Source organism: Pleurodeles waltl, chromosome 8 (assembly GCF_031143425.1).
Source record: "Pleurodeles waltl isolate 20211129_DDA chromosome 8, aPleWal1.hap1.20221129, whole genome shotgun sequence".
NCBI lineage: Eukaryota > Metazoa > Chordata > Amphibia > Caudata > Salamandridae > Pleurodeles > Pleurodeles waltl.
The window spans coordinates 421,609,286-421,624,109 of record NC_090447.1 but is presented as its reverse complement, the minus strand read 5'-3'; the positions used below and the strand labels follow the sequence as shown (position 1 = coordinate 421,624,109).

At 48.1% G+C, this 14,824-nt stretch overlaps 1 protein-coding gene across 1 annotated transcript; it reads right to left on the bottom strand.

Moving 5' to 3' along the window:
- Positions 1 to 201: 201 nt before the first annotated feature.
- On the bottom strand, positions 202 to 7,821 carry LOC138249998 (carbohydrate sulfotransferase 7-like). The gene has a single exon (XM_069204292.1). It carries the CDS (start codon positions 7,055 to 7,057, stop codon positions 5,681 to 5,683), a length of 1,377 nt encoding a protein of 458 aa, XP_069060393.1. The 5' UTR covers positions 7,058 to 7,821; the 3' UTR covers positions 202 to 5,680.
- Positions 7,822 to 14,824: the final 7,003 nt, after the last annotated feature.

Below are 14,824 nucleotides of genomic sequence, written 5' to 3'. Positions count from 1 at the left end.
TAATGTGACACCCAAATGTAGCATACCAGGAGGCAATCACAAAAAAACACATTGAAATAAATAGTGCTATGTTAAAAAAAAAAGAGCAAATAAATGCACTGATAACATAGTGAGGCATGGTCTCTCTTGGGTGTGTGTTGTAGTCACAACGCGCTTCTGTGATGATAATTTATAAGTTTTATTGAAGACAAACGGCACAGCACAAACCTCTTCCAAGACTTCCTCACACAGAATAACTTCTCTTCCCTTGACATCACATTCTTAACATTCTACATTCTACAGTACGTTCCATAAAAGGAACTTGCATAGCTATAATAATAATAATATAACAAAATGCAACACATTTCCCCCCATAAAATAAAGAAACAAAATAAGTGTAAGAACTGTTTGGCAAACAAAATCATACAAAATCCCTGAATTTTAAAGGAACTTGTCTTGTACGAGCTCTAGATTTAACTCTCAATGCTATAGAATCCTGTCCTAATGTTCCACCCTGGCTACTCACAGGATTACTCCGAACCGCTCCTGTAAGTGACAAGGTATCATCATCACCAACTTCACATCTCTCGAAGTCCAAATCATCATCACGCCTCTCACACTCTAACTCTACATCTTCATGCACTCTCTCTTTCCCTTTACCCAACAACAAAAATTCAGCTCCCTCCACAACCTGATCACCACAATGTGAATTCTGACATTTCGCTAATCTTTTCACATTCCAAACTTTCCCATCCTGTGTAACCACAGACTTATTAAATACTTTCACAACTCTCAATGCTTTCCCAAAACCTTGACATCCCTTTCCTAACGAACCCAGGCTTCTTCACTCTGGCCCAATCCCCTACCTCAAATTATGCTTCTTTTACTTTCCATTTATTGTCATAACATTCTTTATCATTTTCCTGTTTTATCATCACGTTATTCCTACTCTCGTCCAAATTTTTTTTTTCAAACTCTTTCTTGTGTTTCCTTTTAAACCACTATGGACATAACCTAGAAACCAGATCTCTACCTCTTAGCAACTTGAAAGGACTTACCCCAGTGGTACTTTGAGGAGTAATACCACAATTTCTCCCTTAACTTTTCCTTCCATAGCCCATCGAAATTTCTTACCCAACCAACACTTTCTTTCAAGACACGATTAAATCTCTCAACTTGTCCATTCTCTCAAAGTTCATACAAAGACGTAGTCACATGTTTAATGTTATTGTACTTGAAAAATCCCTGCATTTCATTAGAGTCTAATTGAACACCATTGTCAAATTTCACTGTTTCAGGATACCATTCTTTAGAAAAATGTCCTTGAAAAATTCTATAATAACATTAGATGTAACTTGGGACACTAGTTTCACTTCAGGCCACTTAGAATGGTAATTGACCAACACTAACGCATTCCGAGCTTCCACAGGCAAGAAATAGAAAGGACCTGAAATATCAAAGCCCAATTTCTGCCATGGAGAATCTGGCCATAATACAGGACGTAATGGAGCGGGACCGTCTTTAGAATCTTTTCTGCATTAACACACACATCACACTCCCTGACTTTTCTTTCTGACATCTTATCCATACCTGACCACCAAAAACAAGTCTGTATGAATCTTTTCATTGACGATATTCCCAGATGACTTTCACGAGCTAAATCCAAGATAACAGCTTACATACTGCTAGGCGGAACACACTTGCCCCTCTTAAACAATAGAGTATTTTCTATTTCTAATTCATCTTTCACATTAAAGAAAGGTGCAATTTCTTCCAAAAATGTTCCCTTCCCGGGCCAACCACTTTTCACATATTCCTTTACTTTCTGTAGAATTGAATCCTCTTGATCACTTTCAACCCATTTCTTTCATCAATCACCTTTAATTCATCAGATATAAGATCCGACACTACAGCTACAAAATCCATATCCACCATATCACACTTGTCTCCTTTTCCAGATTCGTGCTGGGGAAGACGAGATAAACAATGAGCCACTCTATTATTCCTTCCAGGCACATATTCTACACGGAAAGAATACTCTTGCAATCTAGAGAGTAACCTTGCTTTATGAGTAGTGACATTCCAACCCATGCACGGAGATAGAATTCCAACTAAAGTCTTGTGATCTGTTTGAAGGACAAAATATGAGCCCCAAATGTAATTCCTAAAATGTTCAATTGCCCACACACAAGCCAATAATTCCTTCTCAATAACGACATAGCTCATTTCTGCATCAGATAACAACCGCGAAGCAAACTTAACTTTCCACAAATCCTTGCCGTACGTCTGAGACAACACTCCCCCAACTCCATACATACTCGCATCCACAGTGACAATACATTGTGCTTTCACATTGAAAAGCTTAAGTGTAGGAGCATCAGCAATTTCCCCTCTTAATAACTTCAAATGCATCCCTTTGTTTTTCCGACCACACAAAATCAACACCTTTCCTTGTTAGTTCCCTTAATGGTTCCATTTTAGTAGCGAAATTTTCTATAAACTTGCTTCAGTAATCACATAAACTTGCAAAAGATAAAAGTTTTTCTTGATTATCTGGAGCAGGTGCATTTATAATAGCATCAACAAGCGATTGCTTGGGAATCACACTGTCCCCCACACAGTGTGTCCAAGGTAATCTACAGATTTGGCACAGAAATGACACTTTTCCATTTTTAATGTTAACACATTCACTCTGAACATGTTGCATACTTTTAACATGTGCTCTTTTTGTTCCTCCTCATCCTTTGAAAAAACCAACACATCGTCCTGGAAGCACTTCACAAAATCCTCCAGACCTTTAAACAAATTAAACATGGCCCTCTGAAACACAGATGCCGCAGAGGCCAACCCAAAAGGCATGCGCTTAAATTGATACAACCCCTGTGGTGTAATAAAAGCTGTAAAGTGCCTGGAATCTTCTGTAAGCTCTATCTGATGGTATGTTAACCTTAAATCTAGTGTGGAGAAAATGTTTGCTCCATCTAACATGCTGACCTCTCATTAATATTTGGCAAGGGATGACAATTTATGATAATGTTGGAATTCAAAGCTCTCAAATCCACACATAATCTTAGAGACTTAACAGGCTTACAATACAATACTATTGGAGAAACCCACTCAAAAGACACTATCTCCTCGATGACACCATCTTTAACCATCTCTGCCAAAGCTTCCTTCAAATCTTCACGCACCCCAATCAGAACATTCCTCAATTTCTGAGTTACAGGCTTAGCATTTTCTTTCAACCTGATCTTGACTGTAATTTAGTAGTTTACCCAACTTATCAGTAAAGACTTGTGGAAATCTGGATATGATCCAATCTCCTTCATAACTATTCCCAATTGTCAACACTAGTTCAGAAGATCTAGGGTTTGAAATTATCCCTAACTTGGCCTGATCTCTCCATCCCAGTACATTCACTCCCTTCTCAGCCACATACAACTTAATGTATGCAGACCTCCCTTTAAATTGAATAACAGTCTCCACAAAACCTTTCATATCCAGCACTGACCCGTCAAACTCTCTGCAACAATATCAGGGGTCCTTAAATTAACCATTTTCCATATACCCTCAATTTTTTCCTTAAAATGATCACTAATGATAATAGTCCAAGGCAACCCCGAATCAGCCATAACTTCAAGATCCCTTCCTTCAATACAAACATTGCATTTGGGTTGTTTCACAATTTTGTCAGCATTGTCATCTTCTCCGCTTTCCCTACCTTCCCCATTGGTTAGGGACAATACTACCCCTCTTTCTCCTTCACAGAGATACGAAACCTTATTCTTATTAAAACTGTTACTTTTCTTAAGTTCCTTGCATACCCTGGCAAAATGTCCCATTCTACCACATGTTTTGCATTCTTTTCCCAACGCAGGACATTATAAAGAATTAGCAAAATGATTCCAACTCCCACATCGATAACAACTTGAATGTTCATTCTTCCCATTTCTGTGCTCCTTCTTGTTGATTGTAGAGTTCTTGGTGCTGGTAACATTACCCGGAACATTTTGTCCTACAGCTGCAACTACCTCAAACTCTGAATTCTTGTTCCTCTCAGTGTCTTGTACAGTTTTGATCCATTTTTCCAATTGCTCTAAAGCTTTTGCTGTATTGATGACGTCTTGCAATTTTGGATCTGCTATAACCCACAATTGTTCCTGAATAAGTTTACTTTTGACATGGACAATTGTTTGATCACAAATCATTTCATCAGAAATATGTCCAAAATTGCAATGCATCGACAAACCCCTTAAGACCGTGAGAAACTAATCAAAAGTTTCACCAGACTGTTGTGATCTTGTATAAAATTTGAATCTGTTTAATGCAATACTTGCTGTTGGTCTGAACCTATTCTCCAATGTATTCAATGCATCATTAAACACATCAATTTCATCATCCTGAACTGTAACCTGAGATAATGTCTTAAAAATAATTTGTCCTTCTGAACCAAGACAATGTAACAGTATATTTTTCTTCCTTCCTGTGACATTCCTTCTTCATCAATTGTTTCCAAATATGTTAAAAATGCCCCCTTCCATCTAGCCCAAGGTTAAGATGGACCCCCTTTGTGCTGGGGAAATTTTGCAGGAGGCTCAAATTGCATTTTCTTCTTTTTTTCCTTAATATGACTTTAAATTTGTTGACTTTATAATTAATAAACACACAAACAGGAGTATAGTCTTTCCTCCAAACAGTACAGTTGAAGTGTAGTCTTTTTTTCTTGGTTTCTCTCTTTGCACTTTCAGACCAGGAAATGATGCAGTACCCCTAAATCCTTGCGAGGTTCCTTGCTAACAGGAGATACTCAGCATAAGGTGAGTGCCAGACACGGGAAATATGTATATGTTACAAACTGGTCAATGTATAAATTTACCCACAATGTGCTACATATGCACTAAACGCGCAATGCAAGATTAAAGTATTAAATTAGCTTCCTCGCACTTCCATGCATTTTAAAGTATGCGCAATCCAATTCACCACCGGGAATGGCGTTGCTGCGTTGCTTAGTAACCTCAAACACCAACTAGCAGCATGCGCGGTTACGGAGAATAGAGCTGACACATTGCTTAGCAACTCTTAATCCTTCAATCGCTGCACGCGCGAAGCAGGTTTATCATCCGTTGCAAAGTAAATAGCCTTCACACCACAGAACGATCACAGAAAAGCGACCATTAAAATAATCTTAACATGAGCAGCACAATGTTGAAATACTGGCCTGAAATAAACGATCTTGCCGACCATGAATTCCTGAAAGCCGTGGGTTGTCAAGGAAGTTACACTACACCTGTGCCGTCAGGTCATTGTATGGCTGGTGAATTTACCTGTAACTCGTCCCCAAACTTGTTGTAGTCACAACACGCTTCTGTGATGATAGTTTATAAGTTTTATTGAAGACAAGCAGCACAGCACAACCTCTTCCAAGACTTCCTCCTACAGAATAACTTCTTTTCCCTTGACATCACATTCTTAACATTCTACAGTACCTTCCACAAAAGGAACTTGCATAACTATTATAATAATATAACAAAATACAACAGTGTGTCTGTGAAACTGACGTTTGTTCTTGAACTTTTGACGCTTTGTCCTGAATTTTTCACAGTACAGTCCAGAATTTGCCTCAATGCCAGGTGGTCACCCTAACTGTACTTTGAGGGGGTGAGTCCCTCTGAAGTGCTGGAAGATGGCGCTGCCCCACTTCTCACCCCCGCGAGCCAGGTGGCCCTTCGGTCTGCAGGGCCCTCTCCTTAGGGCTTCGAGCATAGGACAGCACCGTCATGGCGCCCTTGCAGACCTCCTCCACCTGCTCCACCTGGCGCCTGCTCAGTCCCTCCTTCCAAGCGCCGATGGCCTCTCGCGCATCACGAGCAGAGGTGCGGAAAGGATTGTCGGATGGGTACCCGGACCCTCGGGTCAAATTGAGTGCCAACGTCTGCAGCTCCGGCATGGGGGTTAGACCCGCAAAATGCAGGAGGCGTGCCAGCTGCTGGCCAGGTTCGCGCACGAGGTCTTCGTAGCGCAGGCTGGTGTAGCGGCGGCGCAGGGCCTCGGACAGGGGCGGGCGCGGGCCCGAGGAAGAGAAGAGCAGAAGGTCCCGCACCCAGGCCTCGCAGATGACCTCCAGCGCCCGGTCGACGAAGTCCTCAGAGGGCGGCTGAGTGGCTCCTTGGCCCCCGGGCGGCGGCGGGAGCAGGTGGCGCAGCGGCTCCTCCCGGTGGTGGCTTCGCAGCACCTGCACGCTCTCCCGCAGCAGCGCGTGCTTGGACTTGAGGCGGGAGTTGTGCACCGCGCGGGGGTCGCGGAAGAGCTGGATGATGCGCAGGTTGAGCGCCGGGTCCCGCAGCAGCGGGAGCAGCACCCCGGCGTCCATGAGCCGCACGTCCTTGATGACCACGGCCGGGTAGCGGCGGCACTCGGCCTCCAGCTCCCGCAGGGGGCGCGGCGGGCAGGCGCTCCGGCACTCCGCGCCGTCCAGCAGCCCCAGCCGCGCCCGCGGATGGCTGGCGTTGGGGCAGAGAGGCTGCGAGCAGATGACCTTGTTAGTGTGCCAGCCGAAGAGGCTGCTGGTGGTGAGGTTGGTCTGTTGGCTCCGCGGGCCGAAGTAAAGGCGCAGCACGGAGAAGTCGCATAGGAAAAGCGAGCGCAGCATATCCCGCAGGGCGCCCTGCAAGCTCTCCGCGTCCCCCGGGTACAGCGCCTGCCACAGGTGCCACATGGGCTCGTACAGGTAAAACACGTCGGGATGCTGGTTAAAGAGTTCGCCCAGGAAGGAGGAGCCCGTCCTCCAGGTGGCGTGCAGGTAAATGTGCTGCTTCGGAAGCTCCTCGGGCCCCCGGCTTGGGTCCCCTGTAACGCCCTCTTGCCTGTGTTCTCCTGGGGGCACTGTCCCCTCTCCATCCTTAATTTTCTGGAGAGGCAGGCTGCCCTCGATGATGGTTGGGCAGCGGTGGACAGGGGGCTCCTCCTGCTGCCCACCGCGCCACCAGCCGCCGTACCCCAGCAGGCAGGGCAGCAGCAATAGAAACAGGCTGCCGAGGGTCAGAATCAGCAGGTACTTGTGCTGCCTTTTCTTCTTCATAGGTGCTTCCCTCGCAGCCTGCTTTGGGCAGGGATAGTGGTGCCGATGACGGGCGCTTAGCTGGTGGCAACTAAGAAACAAAGTCCTGCACCCTGCTACACCTGAAAACGCAGCACAAAATAAAACATAATCGCAGATGTACACTCTCCGTATATAGAAAGGAGAACCCCTCTTCGTAAATCAAAAAAATGTGGAGACTCCTTGCCTGTATTCCGCATGGTCCCTCACAAAACGTTACATACTCCACAACAACCCTAAAGACAAACGCGTTTCTCGCGTTCTGGGACAAAATCTTTCTCTGGAGTGTTCTCAAATGTTGGCATGCGTGGTATAAATATCGTCATTCCTAGGGCAGCGCCCTCCTGCGCAGACTTGTGAGTGTTGTGCCCTCCCACAAAGGGCCGTTTTGCGCCTCTTCCGAGCCGTGTTCTCCTCTGCTTTTGGGAGTACATTCCAGCCTCCTCCAGAGTCTTTGCGACGCATCAGAATGTGCTCATCTTCTCTGGAGCCTGAGTTCCCCACCCTGTCCCCGGGCTGCGCGCCCCACATCCCCAGCTGTGCGCTCCTTCCCTCTTTCGGAAGTTATTGCTCGCTGCCCCCTCCAGGGTCTGCGTCCATTTGGGCAGGTGTTAAGAATGAGCTCCTTGTCTGGCGTGATGTTGCTGTCGGCGAACAATGTGCCAGCCTCTGCCCCATGTCGCTGCTTCAGCGGTTCCAGTTCCTGCCATCGTCTTACACGAAGCTCACAGGAGGGGCAGCTTAAACTGAATAACTTCCAGCCAAGTCCACATTTGATAAGAATAAGCGGTTTTCGCTTCAGAATACATAGGGCTGTGGGTGGGTTTTAGAAAGAACCGAATCTGCGTCACTCAGCAGCGTGTTCACGGGATTAGCTAATTCTAGGAAATGTGCACTTTTGAACTGTGCTCCCTCCCTCAGAAAGGGAGAGTACCGACACTTCTCAGGAGGTTTTCTAAATAGTGTGTACTTGCACTTTATATTTCCATTTAAAACTCTAGGAGGGAGCATTTGCCAGCAAAACGTCTCTGTATATATTGTCGCCCAACCATCCTTTTAAAGATACCGCGTATTTTGAAAAAAAAAATGCAGTGACTTAATCCTAACAATTATATCCAGTTCCTTTCCTTTTTGATTCGTGCCTGTGTTCGCTTACTGCCTTTGAAGTAATTGTCAATGCAGTTACATTTTATTGTTATTGGTTAGTCACTCTTTCGCATTCATGTACATTGCTAGTAAAATTTGTGCAACGTCAGTAATTTCCTCTTGGGTAACAATAATGCGTTATTTAAGAAGAAGTAACTAGAAGTGGATTTGAAGTTCTTTCTCCTCACTTACACACACACACCTTGACGTTGCATGACAAAAGGAATAACGAGAGTGTGCAGATCATGTCAGTGCCCATACGACATGAAACACGTCCCACAAAGGAATAAAACAAAGACAAGCCCTACAGAGTGTAGTGTGCTACCAATGTAGGGAAGTGTTCCCGAGCCCCATATTGGAGGGATGGGCGCTATATATTTGACAGTACAATGTATGTACAGCACAGTAATAGCTTCTCTGGTTATCACCTGACCAAAGCTGATACTGTTACAAGCCAAGAGGGAGCCCATGCGTAGACATTCTGTCACTTACAACCTGTAATCAGATGTCATCTGCACTCCTCATTATTCATATCCACTGGCACTGAAGGTGCTGAGTGTGCAGAATGAAAAGTGAGTTTTATGACCCTACTCCCCATTTCTGCCTGGAACACAAACCTCAAGGCACTTTTAAGCGAGTAGCGGATCGTGTGACAGATGGCCAAGATGGAGGGAGTCGCTCAGGCCGATCCAGATGTAAAGGTATCACTGCTCATACACTATGCTGGGGAGGCGATTCAGAAACTATTCCAGGGAGTGATGACTTTGATGAGGCGGTGGTCAAACTTAACACTTTGTGATGCATCTAGTTAATTAAAAAGGGGGTGAAGCATATGACTATTTCATTGGAAGGGCTAAGGAAAGCATCAGCACTTGTACAGAAGACAATCTAGACAAGAAGAGAGCTCAAATTGTAAACGGATGCTAATCCTCCACCCTTCACCAGTTGTTGGAAATGGCCCTTTGGCAGGGTTATCCCAAACTTTTTGCCTTCCTCCTCTTTTTCTGACCTTGTTTTTGTTGACTTTAAGACTCTGCACACTTTACCACTGCTGGCCAATGCTAAAGTGCATGTGCTTCTCCATAAAACATGGTAGCATTGATGTATACACAAATGGCCTATTTAATTTACCTGTAAGTCCCATGTAAAGTGCTATACCATGTACCCAGGACCTGTAAATTAAATGCTACCAGTGGACCTGCATTACTGATTGTGTCAGCCACCTAAGTAGCTCTGGAAACATTTCTTAGGCCTGCCACTGCAGAGCCTGTGTGTGTAGTTTCACTGCCACTTCGACTTGGCATTTAAAACCCCTCGACAAGCCTTAAACTCCCCCTTTATTACATATGTCACCCCTAAGGTAGGCCCTGGGGCATGGTGCTATGTAAGTAAAAGGCAGGACACATACTTTTAACTTTTACACGTATCAATAGTGTGAAACTCCTGCAGTGTTTTTGCACTATTGTGAGGCTTACTACTCTCATAGACCAGCATTGGGAATTTCTTAATATACTTTTACACTGTAATCCTGGACCAACAGGGGTAGCTACTTCTTGTTTCATATCATTAGAACGGTAATGATAAATCTTCTTTACTTCTGAAGTTGGATTTAACATTACTATTTTAGAAATGCCACTTTTAGAAAGTGGGTATTTTTCTCCTCTTAATGACCTGCGTGCCTTGCAGCCTGTCTCTAATACATGCATGGGCTAGGTGGCAGCTACACTTTATGCTTTCACTCTAGACAGTTACAAACAAAGGAAGGGTGGGTGTGACAGAGGAATCATCTGCATTCTGACTGGCCTTCCTGGGTTGGAATGGTGGTGCGGAACTCACACTTACACTTTAATAGGGAAGTGCCTGTCCCCACACAAAGGTCTCTTTACCTACTACTGATAGTCTGGAGCCAGGGCAGGGATGAAAGGCAGATATGTGCACTTCAAGGAACTGCTTTGAAGTTACCCCTGCCGCAAAGACACTTTTTGGTATAAGTACTGGGGCTCTGACACTAGCAAATCAGTACTCTTCTGGACTTGAGAAGAACTCTGCTGTAGTAAAGACTGATGTGCTGTAAGGATTGCCACTTTGCCTAGATTGACTGTTCCAAGGAACTGCTTCTCTGCTTTGCTGAGATGCCCTGCTGCCTGCTGATCTCTGCCCTGCTGAGGACACAGACTGGATCCATCCTGCTGAACCCAGAGTGACTTGAAGGGCTTGCTGGCTTGCCCCCTGTTCTTCTGCAATCTCAGGGACATCAAAGACTGCCTGAAACTATCCTGGTGCTACTGGACTCTGCCATATGTGAGTCTTACCCTTGCCTGAGGTGACCCCTTCAGTCCTGGGCCTGAGAAGTGTGTTCTGGAGCTGATTTCTGCATAAAACAATGTATCGCCTCAAGTGCATGAACATTTTTGCTGCATCGCTCCTTCCATGCAGATGCAGAGGCTATTCAACAGTGGATTCACAGCCCACATGACCTGACGATGGAGCCTGCGTGGCTCCACGACATCGCATCACATTCACTTCAGCGGAGCTTATCTTCGCTTTAGTGACCAGACTGGGAAATACCGCCACATCGAGCCCTCAGTGTCGATGCTTTGCTCCGTCAAAGGTACTGTTTCAGCGGACCCTGCATGGGTTTTGTAGCTAGCCTACACTCCATTGCATTTGGCCTGAACTTTGGATGTGCACTGGTACCTCGTGACCTTAATGAACCTTTTCACCGCTTGTGACTTCTGAGAACTATTTTACATTTAGGCCCTCATTACAACGCATTACAACAGTGGCGTTTGGTGTTAAAGCGGCAGTAATACCGCCAACAGGCCGGCGGTAAAAAAAATGGGATCACAATCACGATGAAAACCGCCAACACAGCCAGCCACTTTAACACTCGGACCGCCACGGCGGTAGGAACAAACACCGCGCCGGTCACCGCCAAGTGCCAGGCAGAGGACAATGTACCGCCCACCACATCACAACCCGCCAATCTGCCAGCTTTTCCGGGGCGGTACCAACGCCATCAAACGCACGGCAGAAACAGGACTTGGAAGGGAAACCACTCACCTCTCAACACACAACGAAGAACCAGCTTGCCATGGAGCCCGAGCTACAGGTCCTGCACATGCTGGTCTCCCTCCTCATCTACCAGGAATACAAAAAGTGGCGACGACAACCACAATGAGTGCTGCACCTAGAACATAGGGGAGTGGGGGGGGATGAAAAAGAGAGTGACACACACATGCAACATCCCCACCCGCACCCTCACCCACAACACCATACACACAAACACATGCATCAACATTACATATACACCCCCTGGAAGTATGCAAGGACAAAAAGAATTAAATTTGAGAAACAGTATTTATAAAAATACACAATATGTACATAAGGTTGTACAATGTCGATGCAAAATGTCTGTGGGCCACTGGGCCAAAAATCATGGGCCAAGCCCACACTTGCCTCCTGCCACAATACGGAGAGAAACCTGCAGGGGCATCAGTTAGAAAACACACAGGCACCTCAGGGGGATGGGGAAGGGAGGGCACCTCAGCCAGAAGATGGAATAACGCCACTGCTCCTTGAGGGGGCTCCATGCCCACTGCTTGGTCCTGGGGAATAAAAAGCCACAGTCTCTCAAGTGGGTGGTTTGCCCACTGGTTAGTCCTGGAGAGTGCAAATCCACAGTCTCTCAAGTCTCTCTAGTGGGTGGTTTCCCCACTGCTTGGTCCTGGGGAGTGCAAAGCCACAGTCTCTCAAGTCTCTCTAGTGGGTGGTTTGCCCACTGCTTGGTCCTGAGGAGTGCAAAGCCACGGTCTCTCAAGTCTCTCTAGTTGGTGGTTTGCCCACTGCTTGGTCCTGGGGAGTGCAAAGCCACAGTCTCTCTAGTAGATGCCTTCTTCCACTGGTTCTGGAGGGGGTTTTGTGCCCAGTGTGCTGCATCCTGCCAAGGATTAGGTGAGTGGATGCATATCTCCACTGGTTCTGGAGGGGGCATTGTGCCCAGTGTGCTTCATCCTGCCAAGGATTGGGTGAGTGGATGCATATCTCCACTGGTTCTGGAGGGGGCTTTGTGCCCAGTGTGCTTCATCCTGCCAAGGATTGGGTGAGTGGATGCATATCTCCACTGGTTCTGGAGGGGGCTTTGTGCCCAGTGTGCTTCATCCTGCCAAGGATTGGGTGAGTGGATGCATATCTCCACTGGTTCTGGAGGGGGCATTGTGCCCAGTGTGCTTCATCCTGGAAAGGATTGGGTGAGTGGATGCATATCTCCACTGCTTCTAGAGGGGGCATTGTGCCCAGTGAAGAAACACTTGGGGTGTGGCAGTTCACATTTCCTCACCTGGGTGTCTGAGGCACGAGATTTGCACGGAACAGTTGGCATGATAGTCCTTAGAGGCAGGGCTAGACTCCATCCTGCTGCGGCTAAGGCTGCAAACTGGTGGTAGTGCCAGTGCTGGTAGGGGCGCTGCCAGTGGTGGTGGGAGGCTCCAGTCTTTCTCCTGCAGCCTCGAATGGCTGCCCACTGGGGCTGCTGCTGCTGGTAGTGGTCCTACTGTCAGCTGGTCAGGTGGCGGTGCTTGCGGCGGGGCCTGCGGCGGTACATTTGGCGGTGCTGGCTGTGGTGCAGGTGCTGCCAGTGGTGGAGGAAGGCTCCAGCCCTTCTCCTGCAGCCGCGGATGGCTGCCCACTGGGGCTGCTGCTACTGACAGTCGTGGTGCTAGTGGCGGTGCTTGCGGCGGGGCTGCCGGCGGTGCTGGCCGCGGTGCAGGTGGCAGGGCTGGCGGTTGTGCTGGTAGCCACCAGGCTTTCACTTGCGCCCTCTGACTGCTGAAGTGCCTTTCCTGGTGTTTTCTGCCCCTTCCTCACCTTGGCAAATGGTGGTGTGGCCTTGGCTCTGGCAGCTGGAGTTTTTGAGGAGCCCTTGCTGGGTGGTTCGAGCTCCTTGCCCTTTCTGCATGCTGGCCCCTTCTTCACCTTGGCAGGTGGCGGAATGCTTTTGTCCTTTGCAGGGGTTGGTAGCACACTGGCTGGGCTGAGGGGTGCCCCTTTGAGCCTCTGTGAGTTGTTGGTACCACAGCGGATGGCGACTTGGTGGCTGAGGTTCTGACCTGGGTTCTGGACACCCTGGCCCGAGGGGAAGGCGGGGGGCTGGAGGGATAGGGAAGAGGTCAGTGTTTGCCAGGAAAAGCTTTTTAGACACACTAGGGCGGGAAGAGAGAGAGTGTTTGGGAGTGGAGGAAGAGGGAGTGGTTGTAGGAGGTGTTTGTCTGCTGAATGTTTGTGCCGGTGCATGGGTTGGATGCTGTTGTGAGGTGGATGGCTGTTGGGTCGGTGGGTGCTTGCGTTTGTGTACCTTGGGAGGAGGGTTCACAGACACACTGGGAGAGGACACAGGGGACGTGTGCATGGTTGTGGGGGTGGGGACTGCTCATGAGGGGTGTGTTGTGATGGGCGTGCTGGTGATGGAGGTTTTGGCTGAGGATGTAGTGCATGCAGGTGGGAGTGTAGACACTACTGGGAGGGAGGTGGACGAAGAGGAGGAGGGGGACACAGTGGAGTCAGTGGATGTTGCTGTGTCTGCATGGGTATGGTGTTTGTGTGAGTGACTGTGAGATGAAGTGTGGTGCTTGTGTTTGCCTGAGCCACTTTTGGGTATTGATTTGGGTGAAAGCTGGTCTGAAGGTGTGCTTGGGATAGGCTGGGGTTGAGGGGACTGGTACTGGGTAGAGGAAGTTGTAGGCGGGAGGCTAGAGACAGGGACAATGGCTGCCATCAGTGAGGAGGCCAGAGCCTGAAATGCTCTCTGTTGGGCTGCCACGCCAGAGTGAATGCCCTCCAGGTATGCATTTGTTTGTTGCAAATACCACTCGACACCCTGGATGGCATTCAGAATGGTTGACTGCCCAACAGTGAGGGATCTCAGGAGGTCAATAGCCTCTGAGGGCAGCAGGGCTGACTGGGGCAGGGCCTGAGGTGCCTGGGGCGAAGGAGATACCCACCCTCCTGGGTGAGCGGGCACAGGAAACACGCTGAGGGGCTGCTGGGAGGGCGGTGCTGGTAGGGGGGGTGGGAGCTGTACCTGTTATTGGGGTGGGCACAGGGGTGTCCGCCTCCGCCAGGGAGCTTGCATCGGAGGAGGAGTTGCTGTCTGTGGTCTCCCCTTCTGTCCCCGTCGTGGTGCTCCCCTCGTCCTCCGTCCCTCTGGTGCCCTCACCCTCTGTGGATTCTGCCTCCAGGCCCATGTGGGATGCAGCTCCCTCCGTCGCCAGTGCCTCTGTTCCTCTTCCAGATGATGATAATGCACACAAGGACAGGGTGACAAAACAAAAAGGGGTGGAACATCAGGGGAGTCATGGTGCGATGGGCACCCCTTCCTCGTTGGGAGGCCAGCCGCAGCTGGGCCTCCGCCGTCTTCTTTGCCCAGCGGCGCAGGTCCTCCCATCTTTTGAGGCAGTGGGTGCTCCGCATGTCGAAGACCCCCAGGGTCCGCACCTCCTTGGCGATGGCACACCAAATACCCTTTTTCTGATGGGCGCTGATGGGCGCTGACCTGCATGGAAAAGATAGCAGAAAAGTGAATTAGTCAAAAGTCCAGACCGTCAG

Excerpts from the sequence above, each read along its gene's own strand:
- LOC138249998 (XM_069204292.1), bottom strand. The coding sequence starts at position 7,057 with ATGAAGAAGAAAAGGCAGCACAAGTACCTGCTGATTCTGACCCTCGGC.